Consider the following 23,077-nt stretch of genomic DNA (forward strand, 5'->3'; position numbering starts at 1 on the left):
CCAGCGTAACTATAACTACAAGACTACGTATAAAGTACAATATAAAATAACAATTAGGTTAAATAAAAAGGCAAACACTTATCGCTTTTTTCGGAGCCTGTAATTCACAGCTGTAATTTTTAAAGAGAGTCAGTGCCCTCTTATATTGTGATTCATAATTTAAATAAAACGATGATGGCAGCAATAATATTAATATAGAGCATGTAAGTCTGAATTTTAGTATCCAACCACATGGAATTTTAACGCTAGTAATATCGATACCGAAGAAAAAAATTATGGTATATTATTAAACTCGATCATTGTCAGCCAATTTCATGTTGGTATAAAAGATGATCTGGACTCGCATATTAAACACCACAATAATTATTTTGCAACAGAAATTCAGAATGAACTTAATAATTTGTTAGCATCAATATTTATATCGATGCTTATATATTTATATCGATGCTTATATATTTATATCAATGTTTATAGTCTAATATTTGATGGAACCAAATGTATCACACAGAGACCAATTAATAGAAATTATTCGGCACGTAAAGTTTTCAGTTGATAAATATGCAATTGAAGAAAAGTTCATTGATTTCATAAAACACAACAGAAAAAACTGGAGAGGGAATTGCGTCAGAAATTAAGGAAAAACTAATTCAAGATGGCTTATTAACTGAAATAATATGTGGTCAAGGCTACGATAATGGCGCCAATATGTCTGAAAAGTACAAGGGTGTCCAAGCTATATTTCAAAAGAAGAATTCTCTTTCTCGGTATATTGCATGTTGTGCACATAATCTTAATTTTATACGTGTACATGCGGCCAACATTAATGTACATCATCAGTCATAAAAATCAGTCTGAAGAAACACACCGATACAAGATGGTGTTCGAAAGTAATTACCAAGGCGAATTCAACAAAAAAATTCGCTATAAAGAAGTAAAAAGGCGCGTAGACGAGAATTTGCCAAGGGCACCAAAAACCTAGTTGCGCCTCTGCTATCTACGTCTGAGACCGCCTAACTCAGCCACGGAGTGAAAGAAGCCCTTAAAGGTTTTTCTCGTCATCGACGGGTTTCGAACCCGGGCCTTTTCCACCTGACATCAAAAGTGATGTCTGCATTCACCAATTAAGGAAAAGCTGATAGAAGGAATTGTGCCAGAAAATTGAAGCTGACTGACTGAAAGAAACCGTTGGACACTGAAAATGATTGTAGCCCGAAAACACAAAACTATTGCCTCAATAATAACTAAAGAACTTAATGAGAGTCTCAGCAATCCAGTTTTTAGCAAAACAGTTCTGGGAGAACTTCATAAAGCTGAAATTTACGCAGAGCCTCTACTGCCAAACCACTCGTTGCTGATGGTAATGCTAGAAAGAGGGATACACTGGTGTAAGGAGAACAAAACTGGATGCTTGATTGACATGAACATATATTTTCAGTTAAATCATCATTCACGCTTTTTCCAAAAGCAGGGAAAAGTTTACGCTTGGCAAATGACAAAGGAAGCGCATCATCCTGACTGCCTGCCTTGTGCCAACCATCAAACATGAAGGAAAATCAACAATTTGAGCAGTAATATCTTGATATTCTTTGGGCTTTCATCCCCTTGAACCACCGAATTACCTTGATATTCTGAATGACCAGGTTCACCCCATGGTGCACACATTGTTTCCCACAAAAGGATGCCGCGTTTCAAGGTGATAATGCTTAACACACACACACACACTCAGGTGGGTCAAATCTTGGTTTGAAGAGCATGAAACTGAGGCTAAGCATCTCTCATTGCCTATACAATCACCAGATTTAAACGTTATTGAGCCACTGTGACATATTTGGAGGGGAGAATGAGAAGCACATTTCCTCCACCGCCATCACTCAGGGAACCTGAAAAGTTCTTCCATGAAGAATAGTCCAATATTCCTCTTAAGACAGTGCAAGATTAGTCTAAATCTATTCCACGTGGAATACAAGCTGTCTTAAAAGAAAAATGTGGCCCAACACCATATTAATGCATACGTGTAACTTTTATCACAGGTGTTTCCATTATTTTTCCCACCGCCTGTAAATGAAACGAGTTTGAAAAATAATTTTAGTATCAGTGTAGATACCAAGATCTTTTAGGAAATGGAACTCAGAGGCTGTGATCCAATTAGAGGGTGACGTTTACTTGGGAATGAGGACACATTTGCTAGTTTTAAGACCGAAGAGCATAAAATAGCTGACTGCAGCAATTATTGAATCAACAATTATTGATTCAAACGTTATTAAGCATAGCTTCTTCAGGAGAGCCGAAATTCATGCATACCTGTCAGAGAAAGCTGGCTAACGAATTCAAATCCATATAACTCTAATGACGAGTAACAAATGGTTGAAAAAGTTACAAGCATTTGTTTTATTTGTTTTATTTGTTTTATTTTAATGCAGCATTTATTACACAGCACTCGTGCTCTAATTTATCATTTATGATAACTTCAGATTTAATTAATCATATATCAATAATATATAATTAATATGTAACAGATTTTTAACATTTTTAAAACTATGATATAGAAGGATTAGGTGGTAGAAAGGAGAGTAATTTTAAAAATTGTGTGTTATGGAGCAGTCATGCGTCACTGCTACGTACGGAGTCGCTCCTGCCTGATAGGGAGTGGCCTAAGGGTGCGGGTAATGAACCATTTCGTGTGACATTTTCGTGGCGATTTTCGTCAGTCCACGCACGTGTAAGATGTAGATCTTACAAATATAATAGAAATATTTGATTTACTAAAACAAATCCAGGAAAGGCGATGGAAAGGGTGTATTTGCACACTTTACACACCCGCTTTAGAATTTTCTAGAATCTAGAATCTAAAAATCTAGAATTTTCTGTGAATTGCAGTCAGATTTGCGTTTATCGTGTGAGATTGTGACTTCAGTAGGGTGGAAGTCAAAACTCAACAAAAAAAAAAAACAAGTAATAACATTACATATTTTTTAATTCCTCCCCCACAGACGCAAGTTATTCCCCACGTGAAAACTGCCTGGGGCGTACCTAAAGAAGTTTCACTTCAAAAAGGGAGGTCTTTAATCTTGTTAGATCCTCAATTGAAGATCTTCAAAAAATGTTCAATCTTGTTAGATAATGGCACGCATTTGCGTATCATTAATTTTAATTTTAATAAAGTGAGCCATTTTTCCACTTGATTCTGCACTTCATGCGGAAACTATCCAGTTTTAAGATATTTGCAAACATCCTATCCGTATAAGGCCAACATTACAGAATGCATCATTTTATTTAATAAAATAAGTGCATATTTAATGGATATCATAAATCAAACTAATGACCTATTCTATACACTCCACCATTATTAATGGAGTAGCTGGTAAAAGAGTCACAAGGAAAAAAAAGCCTATTATAGTCTTTGTTATTAATGCTCTGTAACCATACGAGTCCATTTAAGCTGTCCACGAGCATTAATGGATTGAAACGTATTCACAATATTGCTAAATATATTAAAAGTACATTGAAAATTTCTTAATATAAGAAGAAAAGCAACTGTAAATTATTCTTACTCTGTCTTATTCTGTGCTGTGAATAAATTCACAGCACAGAATATAATTTAATAAATAAAATATAATTTATACGTCGTCTTATTCTGTGCTGTGAATTTTTAGGCCAATAGAACAGACGATTTAAATTTGATAGATCAGCGGGTCACCCTGGAAAGAAAGTCCCAGGAATGCTACAGAATGATTCTGAATTCGACTTCACCAAGCGATGGTAGGTTTTCTTTCCTTTATCTATTTACAAACTTTAGGCATTTTTATTCGTGGGAAAATTTAATCTGCGCATAATAAATTAAATGTTAAAATACTATCTGACAAGTGAAAAACATAGTTATCATGATATCAAGTTCAATGTATCCTTTTTGTTAAGAAATAGCATGTGGAAATCAAACCACGAAATTATAGGCTATGGATGAGCACCCAGCCAGATCATTCCGTTTACCAAGAAGGCCGTCTGTCTCTTGAAGACACTTAATCAAACTGCAAACACCATCTTTTGCCAATTATGTGCATACCGACCAAAAATATCCGAGTCCAGCTGCATGGTTTCCTAGCATATTGGAGACACCATAATTTGTATTACAGATGCATTATAAAGCAGAAAACTTTCTTTCTTCTGGCTTTCTCACACGTACAAACACAGTCAGTTTGCTAATCATCGCAGATTCACTGAGCATACACTTCCTTATGATCATTCCTACTACTACCAATCTGATGAATTTCTTTTGTAGTCCATTCTCAGTGTGCAGGTAAATACTTTCAAATGCGTAGTCAGGAATATCAATCTTATTTCTTCACTTAAAAAACCCTTTTATGCAAACAGCATGTTGATTCATTGCAGTGAATATATTGTACTTTAGCTTTCAGTGATCCGACTACTCTTTTTTTTTTTCAGGCAGTACACTTCGGTCACTCTTTTATGTTTAACTGTTTTTTTTTGTAATTAATTAGATTTTGTCAAATTGGCTAGTTCCTTTCAGCCACTCATTTGCTATTCTAGGAGTTCTGTTTCTCGTACAACGTTCTAATAGAGTATGATGTGCTGGAACATTAAAATTCGCCAATGGATTCCTTCCATCCCAAAACCAGTTTCAAGTTTAATTACATTTTCCTATTTAATTTTAAATTTGTCAATTTTTACTCGTTTCCTTTCAAAGCCACTCATATATACACTGCCCTACCGGACACCACTCCATGGATGGGGAAACAGGTCCTATGCAACAACACGCCACAGAATCTGCTATAAATATGCACACTTGACTTCGAACAGACAATTTCAAAAGTGGGCATGAAAGGTGACATGTGCAACAGAATTGATCACCTCAACAAATGCTAGACGGCGAGTAACATGATATGAGAAGCGCGAATCCTGGACTGTAAAGCAGTGGAAAACAGTCCTATGGACAGACGAGTCCAGGTTCGCACTCTACCAGTCTGATGGCTGTTCCTGGGCGTGGCGATGCCAGCAGAACAGTTCCTTCCTGATTATATCCTACCAACAATGAAGTTTGGTGGAGGCAGCATCATGATATGGGGCTCCTTTCGTGGTTTGGCTTGGGCCCATTAATCGTTATCGACAAAACCATGAATGCTGTGCAATACCAGGACGGCATAGACAATTATGTACTTCTAACATTATGACAATACTTCGGGGGAGGCCCATACCTGTATCAGCATGACAACGTGCCATGCCTTACTGCTCGGGTCGTAACAGATTGATTTGAGGACATGGGTGTGGGAAAGTTGGATTGGCCAGGCCAGAGTGCTGATCTGAACCCTATCGAGCATCTTTGGGATGTATTGGATCGTCGGGTACGTGCGCGTCGAGATCGCCCAAAGAACAAGGCCGAACTGGTGGCTGCGTTAAACGAGTGGAGGAAGATATCATTTGACATTTATAAAAAGCTGGTTGACAGTATGCCGGGAAGATTGAAGGCCGTCATAAAAGCAAAAGGTTTCAGAACAGAATATTAAATGACACAATAAAAGCTCTTTTTTTTTGTCTAAAGGCACGGGTCCGGATATATTGATGGAATGGCAGTGTATCTATACATACTCTGAATATGTTATAAAATGTTCATCATAAACTGATCACTGAATGGTATAAAATCTGCTACTCACTGCTTCCGAATGCCACATTTATTTGAATTTCATCAGACAAAACGAATCGTATCTCTCTTATTTTGTAAATAATATCATCACTGAGATGCTTACGACTTATGTTGAGTGATTTTTCATGATATCTTGTACTGGCAGATTCGTCCAAGATATCGCTAATTTAAGAAATTTAACTGATTTAAGAGCTCCAGTTACTTCTTTCAGTTCTCTGGATTAAGAAAGGATTTAGTTTCTCTACTTTTTGGTCTCTGGTTTAATATATGATCAGCAACGTTGGTGCTGTGGAAGAATTTGTTTCTGTTCTCTACCTCGGATCCACATCAATTCGTTGCACGACAGTTTCGTGCGCAACAATTCGTTAAATGGATCAATTTTGTGCATAACAGTTTGGTATATGCAACAATTCGGTGTAAGAGAATTTGGTGAATGACATTTCGCTGTATGTGACAATTTACTGTATGATAATTTGGTGAAAGATAATTGGTGGCTAGGTCAATTCGGTTAATACGACAATTTGGTGTACTCGAGACAATTCGGTGTATCACACAGAGATCAGAAATTAATAAAAAGGTTTAAGAAACAAGATAAATTCTAGCGACTTAGAAAGGAAGAATACAGAAAAAATAAAATAACATATTTTTTTATCCATTTATTTTGTATACAAGGATTCACGCCGATTCTTCTCATAGGTGGGTTGGAAATTGAGTACGTGCCTATTTCAGCATAATTCCGTCCATTTTGTAAACACCTTTAATCTAGATAAGGATATTTATTAATTTTTTAACATGCCTACTAAGTTGGATCCTATGCTTTTCCAGGAACATGAATTGGTTGAGGATTGCGAAACTAGAAGAAAATTATGGGCGCAGAAACCTCATGAAAAGAACAGAGATGAAGATTATCACTGTGAAAGCCATATGCTGTTTTAATAACATGGACTGGTTGAAGTTGGAAACTCATGTACACAGAAATCATAGGAAAGTTAATGAAGATAGATTCTGTTTTCTTTAAGGAGAACTCCGAAGTCTGCTTTATTTTAGCAACATGGATTTGTGAGGGTTGAGAGGTTGCAAGAAATTTATTGACTGACAGAGAAAATAGGGATATGAGGCTGCTATTTATTTATTTTATTTTATTTATTTAATTTTGAGGCGTTGGAAATTCAGAAGACAAACCAGAAAAAACTTATTGACAGAGAAACTACAGAAAAGCAAAGTTATTGAAGTTCACTTTGGTTTGTTTTTTCTTTCTTTCTTTCTTTCTTTGGGCTGTTTCAGCATACGCTATTCAAGCAGCGTGATTTGGTTGACAGAGTTGGAACGAATAAAGAAATATACTGACTGACACAGAAAAAGAAGAGAAGATAAAATGAAGCTTAACAATTTTTTCTCTTTTTAAAGCTCTTTTATAAGGTCTCTGGAATAACTTCCCACATGTGTCTTTGCTAAAAAATGCAATTTACAGAAGTGACAGTAAAGTGGGAACGAGGTTCTCTTGAATCACAATCTTTAACCTGTCCGTGGAACTCTTTTAATAAGAATTTCTGAAAAAAGTAGACTGTGCATTAAAAAACGAAGATAGATAGTACGCTCCATCAAAAGTATAAAATCAAGAACGGTGTCCTGATCACTAAATTCGCCATTCACAGCATGGCATGTCAAAAGTTTGCATTTTCTGTCTTGCTTTGTCATACACCGAATTCTCCCAAAGAATTCAGTAGTACACACCAAATTGTCGTAGCCGCCAACTGTCTTTCACCAAATTGCCACATACACGAAATATCACTCACCAAATTTCTCGTAAAGTGGATTTAGGTGTTTCCCCCTCTTCGACCCGCTGCTTTAGCTCTTCAATATCCTAAGTCCATCCAGATTATTTGAATAATTTCCAGAGTAGGACGGAAAATACCCCAAAGGTTAATTTTTGTGCAAAACCCACAAAATCAACTCACAATAATTAACCCAAAAGGGCTACTGTTTATTCTGCTCATTGAAGTCTTTTCAACTATGGGAAAATTTTTGTGGCTTCACTTCTTGTTTCCTAGGTTACAAACCTGCCATGTGCAGGCAAAAAACACATCGCCTAGTAATCAAAGAGGGAAAAAGAAAGAAGTTAGCAAAAAAAGAAAAATAACAAGCAGCAACGTCCCTTTTTGAGTTAGTAACTCGTCAAATATATAGATTAAGTTCACGGACTGGAAAACTTTTCACACAATTCATATACAAAAGAGAGATTACTTTATCACTGACAGTCTCTTTGATAACTAATACTTCTGACATTGAATTCTAAACGAATATTTATGCCAATTATGAAATTAATAATTAACAATTAAGTTTATGTTTTTTAAATGTACTAGTGTTTTTGTTTGTTTCTTTCCCCAAAATTCAAAGCAGTTTTGTAATTATGCTATTCATTGCTGTAATCCGGGTTTCAAAATAAAGCCATTTCTCTGACCACCTTTGAAGTCTGTTCAAATCATTCTGAAAGAGAGCTGCTTGGCACTGATCATTAACGATTCTGCCAATCTTTATACATCTGTAAATTTTGACATCACGCCTTTAATCCCTTCGCCAATGTCATTTATGAAAATAAGAAACAACAGTAATCCAAGAACCGATGCTTGAGGGACTCCACTCCTGGCTTTACACCAATCTTGGTGAAAAGTCAGTAATTTGCCCTTCAGAATGCCATATCTATCTAAATGTCCCTGGATCATTGCCTCTAAAAATTTTTCCTACCACTGAAGTCAGACTAACCGGTCTGTAATTACTAACTTCACTCTGAAAACCGCTTCTATAAATTGGCATTTCTCCAATCCAAAGAAATCTCACCTTACTGCAAAGATGCCTCTCATAATTAACCTCAATGTTTCTTTCCCCAAAATTCAAAGCAGTTTTTTTAATTATGCTATTCATTGCTGTATTCAATACACTCCCTCGAGCTATCCCTTAAAATTACAGGATATATCCCATTAACTCCGGGAGCCTTAGTTGCCTTTATGTTCAAAAGTTTTTTCTAATAAACAATCATCTGTAATTACGACATCACTAATTTCATATGTTTCAGCCTCACTTGCACAGCCTCTCAGCATGAAGGGTCTTTCGCCAGTAAATACCGATGCAAAGTGCCTATTCAATTCATCAGCAACATCAGCTAGTTATCTAAGACTTTCCCACATCCAGTGCACAAGATTCCTATCTGATTAGCTTTCTTCTTCGTTGTATTCACATAATTGTACGCCCCTTAAAGTTATTGGGGTTTATATCTGGAAAAACGGGGATCTAAATTTATATTTGCATTAATAAGAATGCAGAGTAGAAATACTTTTGAAAAGTTAAAGTTAGAATATGTTTCTATATATGATACAGAGGGTGATTTAATTATTGAATGTAAGGTATCAAGTCTATGAAATTATCAGAAGAAAGGCTAAATCTCTTCCTTCACCCTTTCACTCAGGCAGAAGTGGTGCAAAACCACCTGGATATTTTCTCGTGATCCCGGTTATCCTTTTCAAGTGTATAGAGTACGAATGCAGTTTCTCGCTATAGACAAAACTTTCGCATGAGCTATTGATTATTCTCTCCAATGCTGCTCCTGTTTGCACAGTGTGCGCCCAGTCTATCGACCACGGTCCTTAAATAGTTTGTTACGTTGTGGATCGAGCAAACTTAGTTTTTCCCTTTTCCCGTCTAATGCAGAAGTAGATGCGAAGGTGAGAGATGCGTGAAGGCACTTTCGAGTGAAATTAATTTTCTTGGCAACCCAGTAGAAGACAAACAACAGCCATATTAGAACTGTGGGAACAAACACACATCAACAATTCGCTTCTGAATGTTGACCCACAAGTTCCAACTGATAAAAATTAACGTGGACGCGTATTAGATGCAATAAAAAACCAATGAAACGTAGACAGATAGAACGCTCTTTTTTTTCCTTTTGTGCATGGGGAGAAACCTAAAAGTTGACATAAATGGATAGGAGTATCTCAATTAATCTCTGGACGGATTCCATCCATTCCATCCAGACATTGTTAATTGAGATACTCTTTACAAACAACCCTCCCGTGGACTGTTTTTTTTCTATTTCTGTGTACGCGCTATCGCATCTAATATGTAACTAATTAAAACCTAACTAATTAATTAAAATTAATTAAGAAAAACTACATATTTTTCTTAATTTGTTGTTAAAGAAAATCAAATAAAAAATTATATTCTTTTAATGCGCGAGTCAGTTTCTTTTCACTAATTCTGAAATTTGTGATTTGTCAAATAAAATAATTTTATTCTTGGGCATTAAAATTTTTAAATTACCTCTCCCTAATCATAATTACCCCAATGCTTTTTTCTTTATTTTTTTTCCTTCCCAGTTTGGTCGCATATAACTTGTAACAAATTGCAGATGATATTGCGAAACTTCTTTCTGTATACTGAACGAATCACAGCATCTATCTATCTCTCACAAATTACAGTACAAGTTTAATACGGTTTACAGACTCCTTCGAAACGCTTCACTACATAAAAGTAAGTTACAAAGAACGCGATTTATTTTCTTATTTGTCGCAACCCCCGGCTCATTATACTGGATGTTTCCTTCACAAATTACCAGAGCAGCCTTCCCTAATTCAACTGCGTGTTACTAGACGAATAACAAAAAGGAAAACATAACATTAAGTCAGCGTGTCCCAACAAACAATATTCATTTCTGCTTTATTTATTTTTATGGGTTAACAGAGGAAATGACACGTGTCCAACTAGTTGCTGGACCGACGTGTATTTTAAAGAAAGTAATTGGAAAATAAAAAAGATTAATTTCAGTAGGAGAGCATATGAAACCTGGGTATTAAATAAGAATTTAAATTTATATCTTTTTCAAATCACACATGATGACGATAGAGAGTATTGTACCCCAAGGCAACCAAATGCTCAAAATGGCAGTATACTGAACACCAATGGTACTCTGCCCTACCATTAATATCCGTATACCTGCCTTCTGACAAAAAAAAGAGCTTTTATTGTGTCATTTAATATTTTGTGCTGAAACCTTTTGCTTTTATGACGTCCTTCAATCTTCGCAGCATACTCTAAACCAGCTTTTTATAAATATCAGGTGCAGCCACCAGTTCTGGCTTGTTCTTTGGGCGATCTCGACGTGCACGTACCCGATAATCCAATACATCTCAAAGATGCTCGATAGAGTTCAAATCAGCAGTCTGGGCTGGCCAATCCAACTTTTCCACACCCCTGTCCTCAAACCACTCTCTCTCTCTCTTACGACCCAAGGAGTATGGCATAGAGCGTTGTCTTGGTGGTACAAGTATGGGCCATCCCCGAAGTATTGCCATAATGTTGGAAGTGCATAATTGTCCAGGGTATCCTGGTATTGCACAGCATTCATAGTTTTGCGGATAACGACTAAGGGCCCAAGCCAAACCATGACATTGCCTCTACCAAACTTCATTGTTGGGAGGATACAATCAGGAAGGAACTGTTCCTCTGGCATTCGCCACACCCAGGAACGGCCATCACACTGGCAGAGTGCGAACTTCGATTCGTCTGTCCATAGGACTGTTTTCCACTGCTCTACAGTCCAGGATTCGCGCTCCTTACACCATGTTAATCGGCGTCTCGCAATTGTTAAGGTGATCAATGCTGTTGAACTGTTGAGGTAGTTCTGTTGAACGTGTCACCTTGCATGCCCACTTTTGTAACTTTCTGTTCGAAGCCCAGTGTGCATATTTATAGCAGGTTCTGTGACGTGTTCCATGCATAGGACCTGTTTTGCCATCCATGGAGGGATGTCCGGATATTAATGGTAGGGCAGTGTACAATGACATACAGATAATAAGAATTTATTTTAAGTTTCATTGAAAGAACAATACCGTATGAACTTACAGTTTCCACCTCTCCTGGTTTGACTTTCGGTGTAAACACGCCATGTTTTTGCTGCTGGTTTTGCTGTATTTATTCCGGGTCCTAAAATGGGAGAAACGAAACAAACTTTATTCCATTTTGAAGTTAATATAATAACTGCATGTTATTATATTGATTTTAGAGTATATACAACTTTACGAAACTATTTAATACTTACATTATATTATATTATAGTAAATTTTGGATAAAGGCCCTAAATTTACTGCAACCACATGTTGCGTGTCCCATTGTGAACTGTAGCGCCAGGATTCCTGGCGCTACAATTATTCTCAACCTCCACTGGATCATGGAAGGTCCATTTATACACCGTATATGTAATCTAATGCCATTGTAGTACAACATACGTTTATTAATTTAAAATATAATAATCCAGGCAAATAGCAGTAAGATGCGAAGGATGGTGATGTCATCGAGGTTCAAAGATGATGGCAAGTTATGTATGGAATAAAAAAGATACTGAACTCCAAAACAGTTAAGAATTATTACGCGAAGGTGATGAACACAGGTCCAGTCAAAGGTGAAAAGACGGGAAGGCATTCGACATCGAATAGAAAAAAATGTTGTAGCTGCTAAAATCATGTTACCTACAATCAAAAAAAAAAAAAAAAAGAAAGCAATCCGTATGACAGTAATGAAAATCCACTAGAATTCCCTGTTCTTGGTATGACTACGGCACACTTTGTTGGCCCGGTACACCCTGAGCAGTGACCGCAACTTAATAATGCTTGAAGACGTAGGGTGGTCCACCATTCCACAATGAGAAACATTCCACATCGCCATCAAATTGCGTCCTCTTTTTAGGTCGAGAATTCCCAAGAATCATGTGGGTCACGTCCGAGCTATAGACATTCTATGATATACCTGCGACGACTGACGTACTAGAGAAAATTTCAAGAGGTGGGTAAAATTCATTCACTAGCTATTCCTCGATACATTCGCCCTATAATTACACCCTTCTCGTCAACAACTGTTAGTCTAAGAAAGGCATTTTTAATTAAGCAGTCGGTACCACGAATTATGTGGAAGGCAAAGGGAAGGAGAGAGAGAAGAGGACAGCTAACCAATGACCTTTAACGGAGGTCATTGGTTAGCTAATTTCTCTCCATTATAGCGCCTCTCACTCCACATGAGCAAAATGCGGTCTAACATTATCACACAGCAGGAACCATTGTCCATCCCAAATCCGTAACATTTTTCCCGGATTGCGTCATTGAGTGATACTGGCACCTGCAAACAATAACCATCAGTCACCATTTCGTGATGAGAGACAGCTCGTGTCGCAGAACGATGCCTTCAGCATGAAGTGTACCAGAAAAGTTTTTCTACGAAAGGAGCAATCCTTGACCGTCATCATGCTCCTTAAAATGACTTTTTACATGAATACCGATGCTCTACTTAATGGATCCAGCCCACAAGCTGCTTGTTGGAAAAACTCCAGAGCATTTTTTCCAACTTCCCAATGGCAGTAACACAGAGGTCGCCATTACACATCATTTGCATCCGTCATCAAGAAACGCACTTTACAAGCAACTGCAAACACAACTAGATGGAGACATCTACGCTACTATCTCAACACTCCTACTGCCACCTTCAGGTTATCAGAGAAGTATAGCGTACACATCAAGATAGATACCCAGTTACAATGCACATGAAATAAAAACATTGAAGCAAGTAAAAAACCTATACATTGACAAACTGTGACAATGAAAGCTAAGCTACAGTAAATAACTTTAAATTCGTGAAAATTTTTATTATTAAAGCAAAAAACAACTGAATCGGAGCAAAATATGAAAACTTGGGTTTCACATCAACGTCCAATCTGACTGATGCCTCTGTTTCAGGTTCATATTGTCCAACTGTGTGGGATGGCGCTTACTGCTGGCCTAATACTGCGGCTGGAACTGTTGCCCAAGCTTCGTGTCCCTATTATATTTATGGTTTCAATCCAAAAGGTAAGATCTTCGATAAGAAAACTTAGTCTTGTACGAGTATTTCAATTTTGGAAAATATTTTGATTAATAAGCTGAATAACGCATTTCTAAAGTCTCTCTAAACAAGATAGTATTCATGTGTAACTCCTTTTCGTTACGCTTTTCGTTTCGTTTTAAAAAAGTTTCATCTTTCTATATAGAGAATTTAAACTGTTCTCAACTCTTTTTGCCAGAAGGTACAATCGCTAGCCTACTATATACGAAATCCCTTAAAAAGCGTTTCTGAAAAACAAAACTGGAAGCCTGAAAGTGTTAAAATCGTTTATATATGCGCATAACTTTGTGTGACATTGAAATGTCATTAGATTAGCCTACCTGCTGAATAAATATGCATTTTTAAGAAATGAATCACTACTATATGTAGTAAAATGGCTTTATTTTCTCGTTTCTTTCTCGGAACAAAAAAAAATCGCCAGAATAAAACACTCACCACACAAAATAGCTGGTTTTGCATGTGCCATCTTCTTTTGCAGAATGTGTAGCAGTTCATAAATATCGCAAAGCTAATGTACATTCAACTGACAAAGATTTAACCTTCATTATACATAACAGCGAAACCAATATATTATTATATTTTAAAATGATGCATACTTTAAAATAATTAAATAAATTAAACATAAATATTAAACTTAAATGTGTAGTAAAAAAAACTGTAAACTTAAACTGTAAAATGACACTAAGGATTTTCACGATGGTATGAGATAATATTTCTCTTATTTTGTAATATCTCCAAGCAGATTATCTAATACTTCGCATAACTAGGAAATTATGCGATTAATCAGAGATAACGTTTTATTTGTTACTCCAACTGGTCGAGATTTAAATAAAAAATTAATCATTTCTGGTATTCTTATATAGATTTAAATAACCCTATTTTACTAATAAATAAAGCGACATCAATCACGAATTTAATCAATTCCAAAAAGCTAAATCATTAAATATTCCAGGTCTGGAAAATTCTACACTGATTCAGAGTATTTCATTAAAATTAGCTCACAATATTCCAAAGTCCAAACGCAATCATCATAATCTAATATTAGTGACAAGAATTGATTTAATTATTTGGAGAATAGTTTTTAGCAACTTTAAGGATTCGGTTGATTTTTTTATGTCTGTAATCGATAAAATGGTATACGTATTTTCATAAAAATCGTCAATTAAAGTAAAATGTAATTTGGTAAAAGTGGATGTCGCTAAAAATGGACCCTCTATACTTTTTCAATAGTTCATTTTTCACGTTGCCTTGACGCCTGATAAACTTCAGGCACTGGGAAGATTTATAGAACCTTATCTGTCCGATGACTAAATCGACAATTCGATTGAAAAAATACCAACCAAGATCTCTTAAAGTTTGTTTTTTTTTAAACATAATAAAGTCAACTTCGTTAATCGTATAAAACCATTTGCTTCATTAATTAAACCTTCATTAACTTTATGTGAAAAGCATAAGATCAAGTGATGGATTCGTTTAAGTTAATTTTCAGTCGCTACTTCACTGATCAAGTAAAGTCTAATTTCATCTCGAATGATGAGTCTTGATTCTTGATTTCGTGGGTCGAAATGTAACTTACTGATTGAAACGAATACAATTATGTACCCTGGATCACGTTCAGAACTTTTTTCTACACTTTGTTTCAAATTTAAGATGTCTCCTTCATGAAGTTTAAGTATCTCACTAGGTCATGCGATTACGTTATCAATCTAGTTACAGTAACTTCGGACTCATAGTTTTAATATTATTAAGAAAAATCATAATAAGAAACTTTCCTTTTTGATGAACATAAAAGATAAATGTACTTTGCCTTTTTCCTCAATGACGTACAAAGCAAATTCTTTGTTCCCAAAAATTATTTTCATTTATCATTAATAGTAATAGTATTCGCCATATAGTGCAAAGAAGCCAAGGCTTTTGGTGCACTGGCAAAAAAATAAATAAATAAATAACAAAGTAGATAAGAAAACACAAATTGTATGCTACCCTCCTCACACGTTGACCTTTGAATTTATTCAAATTGTCAGCCTCAACTACCTGCGAGGGAAACTTGTTCCAACCATCAAGAACTTAAAGAAAACTTCCTACAATCTTATGTAAACTTAAAGCCTTATAATTTTAATTTATGACCTCTAGTTCTGGAACTCTTTATAATAGTGAGAATTCCACCTTCATTCATTTTACTAATCCCTCTCAGAGCCTTATACACCTCAGTCAAATCACCTCTGAGGTGCATGGTTGCTAAGCTCCGTAGCCCACATAATCGGAGTCTTTCCTCGTACGGTCGTCCTTCTGCCAATCTCACCATTCGAGTTGCCCGTCTTTGGACCCTTTAAAGAAGCTCAATGTCTTTTTTCAGATGACGTCTCCATACTTGAACACAGTATTCCAAATGCGGTTTTACAATTGCCTTATACAGTGGGATTATGACCTCCCTATCTCTAAAGAATAACGTTCGATAGGGCACCCTGGGCTTTCTTGACTGCCTGTTAACATTGTTCAGAAAACTTCATACCCACCGGTCTTGCAACTCCCAGATCCCTTTCCTCCTCCACTGTTTTTAATTTAACCCTACCAAGTTTATGTGTAGGTTCCTATTCCCCAAGACCTTGCATTTAGCAGCATAAAAACATAGCTGCTACTACTCTGACCATCTTTGAAGTCTATTTAAGTCATCTTGAAGGAGCTGTTGGCACTGATCTTTTACGACTCTTCTAACCTTTACGTCATCTGCAATTTTTTACATCACGCGTTCTATCCCTTCGTCGATGTCATTTATGAAAATGAGAAACAACAGATTAGATTAGGACCCCACTTCTGATATTACACCAATCTGAAAAATATCCATTAATCACAACCCTCTGGCTTCTGCCCTTCAGCCACTCATCTTGGAATCTTACTAGTAATCCCAACCTGTTCAAGCTTATACAGTAACCTCTCATGAGGGACCGAGTCAAATTCTTTGCTAAAGTCCAAATAAACTATGCCGAAATTATTCCCTAAATCCAGGTCATGAGTAACTGTGTCAAAATAGCCTACTAAGTTAGTTAAGCATGATTAGACCTTAACAAAGTCATGTTGTGCGTCATTAAGAATGCCTACCTATCTAAATGTCCCTAGATTGCACTCTTAATCATTGCCTCTAAGATTTTTCCTACCACTGAAGTCAGACTAACCGGTGCTGTAGTTATCAACTTATCTCTTAGAACAACCTTTTTTATATACTGGCGATACATTGACACTTCTCGAATCCAACGGAATCTCACCTTAGTCCAGAGATGCCTCTCGTAATTAACCTCAGTGGTTCAATACACTTCCTTGCTCTCTCTCTCAAAACTACAGGGTATATGCCATAAACTCCGGGAGCCTTACTTGCCCTTATGCTCAAACGTTTTCTAATAAACAGCCATCTGTAATTACGACATCCCTAATTTCATACGGCTCAGCCTCACTCGAACAGCTTCTTCTCAGCGTGAAGGGTCTTTCGCTCCAGTTTCTGGGGGGAAAAAACCTTGCCATCTACGCCTGAGACCGACTAACTCAGCCATGGGGCGAAAAAAGCCCATTAAAGTTCGTCGTGTCAAATATTTTCTTAAAGGTGTGTACGTGTTCATGGCTTCTGTAATTTTGGCTTTAAAAGTATTCCATAATTCAAATGTATTCGTCATCTTCCCTCTTCTGACGTTAAAACTCGTACCTGCAATGTCTTTCTTCATCTTCCAGCTGACGATTGCATGATCACTACCTGACAATGGTTCCTGTACTTTAAGCATTGTGACGTCAGTTGGTTCGTTAGTAATCATGATGTCAAGAATATTCTCATCCCAAGTACTTTCTCTAACATGCTGGTACAAATAATAATCATTTAGTTTATTTTAAAAAGTTTTTCCCCATCGTAAGTTTCCCTCCCCCTTATTCCAATCAATCTGGGGCAGATTAAAGTCATCCACAATAAGACATTCACGTGGACATAAACTTGTCCACGCATGGCTTAAAGATAAGAAGATCCCGACCACGACTCAGCATCTTCTACGTGCTACTGGCTGCCAACTACCGCAATTCTATGGATTACCAAAGATCCACAAACCGGGTATTCCTCTCAGACCTATAGTGTCTTGCTGCAGTGCCCCAACGTATGAACTGTCCAAACATATCGCGAGCCTCCTCTCGCCTCTTATAGGTAATACATCTCACACCGTTAAAAACAGCAGTGAATCCATTAACCTCATCAAGAACCTCTCGATCCCTGACAACTCTGTCATGGCATCATTTGACGTGGTTTCTTTATTCACCTCGATTCCCGTCCAACAGGCCGTGCACTGCGCCAGAAGGCTCCTTGAGAGCGACTTAAGCCTCCAATCCAGGACGTCACTATCCACTGATGACATCTGTACCGCCCTCAACCTATGCCTCTCTAGCAGCATCTTCACCTTTGAAGACTCACTCTACAAACAAGTACATGGCACTGCTATGGGTGCCCCTGTCAGTTCCGTAGTAACTAACATCGCCATGGAAGATCTGGAGGAGCAGATACACCAGAACCCACCTACACCTATTACAACGTGGTGTAGATACGTCGACGATATTTTCACCATAATACCACGTGGTTCTGAAACGGTACTACTAGAACACCTCAACTCCCTATCCAATTTCATCAAGTTTACCGTAGAATCAGAGGTGAACGGTTCCCTCCCGTTTCTGGACGTGCTAGTGCATCGCGTAGGCCCACGTCTAGAGACCTCAGTATACCGCAAACCCATGTGGTGCGGTCAATTCACCAACTACAGGTCCGGCCACGCTCCGAGCCATCTCAATAGCACTGCCCGCACCCTATTCTCCAGGGCCTGGAGCCATACCAGCACCGACACAATTAGACGTAACGAGATCTCCCGTGTGAAGGCGGACCTAACCAGATGCGGTTATCCATCCCATGTACTAAGCAGATGCCTGTTACAGGCACAAGAACTTACATCCAACCCAAGACCTCCGAAGCAAGTCGGCATATCGTCCGCCTACATTCCGTACTATCCAGGAGTGTCAGGACGTATCTCAAAGGTCCTTAGAAGTTACAACATCAAATGTGTGCAATTACCCGGTAGGAACCTACGTTCACTTGTCTCCAGCGTGAAGACCCCTATCACACCTGTCTTACGCAGCAATGTAGTGTACCGTATCACCTGTAGGGCCTGTAACAGTTGCTACGTAGGTGAAACATCGAGACGTCTCCAGGATCGCCTCACGGAACACGACAGAGCAATCCGGCTTGCCGAAACTGACCAGTCCGCGGTCGCAGAACATTTTTGGGCTATCAACCACGATCTTGACCCCAAGCGCGACTTTGAGATAGTGGACCACGCGCGACACTTTCGCCACCGCCTATGGCTAGAGTCACTAAACATAATAAACAATCCTAAGACATTAAATCGCCAGAAAGGCATGCGTCTACATCCCATCCTAGAAACAACCGTTTTATTGATGGATGATCACTGGCGTAAAGCAGCACACGTCCGTGCTACAACAATGACGCATGAGTAACGTGCCACATTTGCTTGTAATGTATTCAAATTTTATATTAACTTATCAGTTGATAAAGGGACACGCGTTCCGAAAGCTACTGGTTTTTGTACTTTTACTTTTATTTGTACTTTATTTGTTAATAAATAACTGGGTATTACTGTATATCTATATTTGAACTATGGACCCCAGTACTCCAGGCCCATCCGTCACAACATTCACGCTTGTTTGCCCATTCCATCTGCATGTAAAGACTCGTCATATTCTTCACAATCTTCTGGTCTGTAGATTAATCCCACTCCCATTGTTCCATTGCTTTCAACTCACTCACACCCCATAGATTCTACGCTGGCAGACAACCACACAACATTCCTAATTTCAGCTTCTTGAAAGAAGATGGCTGTGCTACTTCCTTTATTTTTAAATATTTTGAAAGATTAATTTCTTTAAATACTTTATAAGTAGGGACTTATAAAATCTCTACTTATAAATCTGATAGTTTCATTAATTTCCACGAATCTGCAGTTAACAATTCCTTTAAGGGAAATGACAAAAGTCATGAATAAAAGTACCTCTTTTCTCAATCATGCAAGCGACTGCTACAACCAACCAGTGGGCATCATGTAGCCCACTAGTTAGCTATTTCTGATTTAATATATATTAAACAAATGTTCTTAGATTAGGACTGACCTTTTTACCCATTCTTCTTTAAAATACATGATACAAATGTTACCAATTTGTGTTTTCAATACTCACAGAATGAAGTATTTATATTTTCATGTTTTGCTAAATTTCTGCTTTCAAGTGTAAATTCTGTATAAAGATAAAGTCGTTATATATTTGTTCCCTCTGACGTACCAGCGATGGCATTTCGAAGATGCACAAGTAGTGGAACCTGGTGGGTCAATGACAGTACTAATTCGACATGGACGAATTACACGTTGTGTTCAAAACCAGAATATGTTATTCCAGGAGACAGCACTCAAAGTAATCCTCTTCTAGAAGTAAGTATTTCAGTTTATAACTCTCATTTCAGACTCTAAAACACAATATTGGTAGACTTATGGAGAGAGAGAAAAGACAAACGCTTAGGCATTTTTAAGAATTTCGAAGTTAACTGAGAAGAATATCATTAAACAGAGAAACATTATAGCCACTGCATATTGGAAATATCAGAAATCACAAGTGTTGATTAAAGAACTACAAGAGCACCGTTGTAAAATTCCTTATCAACAAGGAATTTTACAACAAATTAAACAAGATTTTCAATAAATATTAGTTAATCAACAGAAACTTCTTCCAAAAAAAGAGGAAGAAGTAAATCGATACAAGCAATACATTCCACCTTATAAACAGAGTATAATAAAAATGGATCGTTAAAATCATCAAATGGATCATTGAAAAACCAAGGTTTCCCAATTAAACATTATAATTTGTAAATAAGATAATTTCTCCTAAATTCGAAATCAACGTTTACTAGATTATTAATTACGCCTTTCACCAAATCTGTTCAGGCAATCGTTCTACCCCAAATCTGGCTCCTAAACAGATTTGGAGTAGAACGATTACTCTTGAATCCGTTTAGTTGTACAAAGAATTCCTTTGATCATTAATTTCATCAAGAATAATGTCCAAGTTATGATTTATTAAATTATACTTCAACTTTTGAATAGGATAAAAAATTTAACAAAACTTTCCTTATCTAACCAAGTTATTTAAAATATTATTTCCATTTATATGTTTCAAATATTGAATTTTAATTTCATGAATTAATTAACAATTTAATTATCTTCCCAACAAACTAATTACAGTTAAGTCGATACGGAAACTTCTGTTCTCAACTTTAAAGCATTCTTTATATAATAGAAAAAGTAAACATAAAATATATCTTTGTACAGACTGATTATATTCACTGACATGAATGTTGTTTTGAATGTAAATCCACTACTGGTATCCATGTTCTATGATCTGAAAATTGATAATGTAAGATATAAGTTATTATTATTATTAATAAGCATTCTAACTGTATATTTGGTGATATATATGATCTAAACAAGAACGTATTATCCTGTCTTCCATCTTTTGCTGTCCCAAATAAAGTGTACTTAAAGCCACAATTATTTAATATAGTATCGTATAGTATTTAATGTATATTACTATTTAATAACATTTAATATAGTAATATTAGTATCGCATTTTTAAATCACAAGGTATACAATATATTTATTTCCAATAATACATTTTTACATATCAAAGAACTTGTTAAAGATCAGTGTGATCCTTAATCAACAAGTTTGAATTATTTCAGTAAATTAACATAAACACCTTATACAAAATAATCCCACCCCTTTTAAAAGGAGAGGAGAAATAAATAATAAACGTCCACTTTCTCCCAGAAACTCAGGTTTTTCGTCCAATAAACAGAAAATCGACCACAGATCACATGCAATTCTAGTTGATGTTCCCAAAAAACCCTACTACAACAACTAAATGTCCACTAACAGCCTACACTCTCCTGCACCGAATTTGGAGAACTTTTTTTGAAGAATGGCGCAATATTGCCATATCCTAATATCCATCAAAATATTGGATAAAGTAATGGTAACAGGGTTCGTGGTATGACCGCTAAAGACGAATCAATACCCTCTTCAAATTAAAAATAAAAAGAACTATAAGGGTCTCATGTATACAGTGCTATCGAAACAAGTTTTCTTCACAATTCAGTTCTCCGTTCGGAAGTGCTGCTTTTCGCTAGAGACGACTGAAATTAGGAATAACCTCGTTGGAAACAAATTATTTTACTAATTTTGCCAGTTGGTTTCAGACGGATTTCTTTATGCAAGAGATGGCCAAGTTCTAATTCACGACACTGTTCGTGATGTGCGACAAGATTTGAACAGTACCTTTGTAGCGCTGTAAATTTAGAAGCCCTAAAATAAGGGTCTCTAAAAACGTGAGCGGGGTGCTCAAGATCAAGAGTAATTACCTTGTTCTGGATGAGACCTTGAAGTACCAATTGCAGATATCCACATGTGGATATCGGCAATCAAATTCTTTCATTATAACACAGCCTCAGTTTGGATGTCGGTTTCCCAAGTTCACCAATTAGAGCTTTTCCTGAACCTTCTTCCTAAAATAGCTTCTTAACTGCATCAGTCATTTAGCTAATTGTACAAGACAAAGATTTAGAAATGTTCATTTCGAAATCCTCTTGTTTCTCTCATCACAATTAGGTGATAATAAGACTTGCTCGATGATTACATCTAGACACAGGTTAATGGTTAAGATTGCTTCTTTCGTCCTAGCTTCCTGTCTCAAATGGCATCCGTATTTATAATTCGTTTCATGTACTTAAGAATTCCACACGGCATTTCAGATTTCGTTATCTTTATCGTAATGAGTGCTAGTTGTCGTACAAGTAAGGAAGGCGTGCATACAGACAGTAATTATCAAATTAGGGACAAAATGCAATAATTCTATCAAGCATTTCTGTACAACATTAATTCATATTATCTTCAGTATGCGGTTTTTCCAAGTTTACTTTGCATTTCTATGATAGCATTTCTGTAAAATGAATTTGTTTTGCTGAGATGTGTCTCATTCTGTATTTTTCCCCTCAAATCTCTAGCCATATATCGGAAACATCAAGCTAATATCGAAGTTTGGATACGCAACATCGCTTATAACGTTATTGGTCGCCTTCTTCATCTTGGCCTTTATTCGGTAAGTGGCGTGTCCCTGATAATTCAATCACTCTTTAATGTAAGTTTTGACTAAATCCCTTTAAATTCCACTGAAGTATAATTAAAGAAAAAAAAATTAAAATTTGAAAATGGAAACAAAAGTAGTACATCATTCTGTTCACCAACGTTTGTTAGTGCGATTCCATAAAAGAAATGACAGAAGTTTAAGGTAATTAGTAATTGAAGGGGGTGGGGCTGCTTCATGCACAGTGATCACCGAAGACACTTTGACTCATTAACATGT

At 36.7% G+C, this 23,077-nt stretch overlaps 1 protein-coding gene across 1 annotated transcript in view; it reads left to right on the top strand.

Moving 5' to 3' along the window:
- LOC150090979 (secretin receptor-like) overlaps positions 1 to 23,077 on the top strand; it is an 83,987-nt gene that overhangs the window by 23,559 nt on the left and 37,351 nt on the right. Inside the window, exons 2-5 of the mRNA XM_090379185.1 lie at positions 3,654 to 3,759; positions 13,435 to 13,545; positions 19,952 to 20,094; positions 22,719 to 22,813. Of these exons, the coding sequence (XP_090235311.1) occupies positions 3,654 to 3,759; positions 13,435 to 13,545; positions 19,952 to 20,094; positions 22,719 to 22,813 (455 nt within the window). The remainder of the gene's footprint in view (positions 1 to 3,653; positions 3,760 to 13,434; positions 13,546 to 19,951; positions 20,095 to 22,718; positions 22,814 to 23,077) is intronic.

The sequence above is a fragment of the Mastigoproctus giganteus genome, chromosome 1, assembly GCF_048544385.1.
Source record: "Mastigoproctus giganteus isolate SK-2022 chromosome 1, ASM4854438v1, whole genome shotgun sequence".
Taxonomy (NCBI): Eukaryota; Metazoa; Arthropoda; class Arachnida; order Uropygi; family Thelyphonidae; genus Mastigoproctus; species Mastigoproctus giganteus.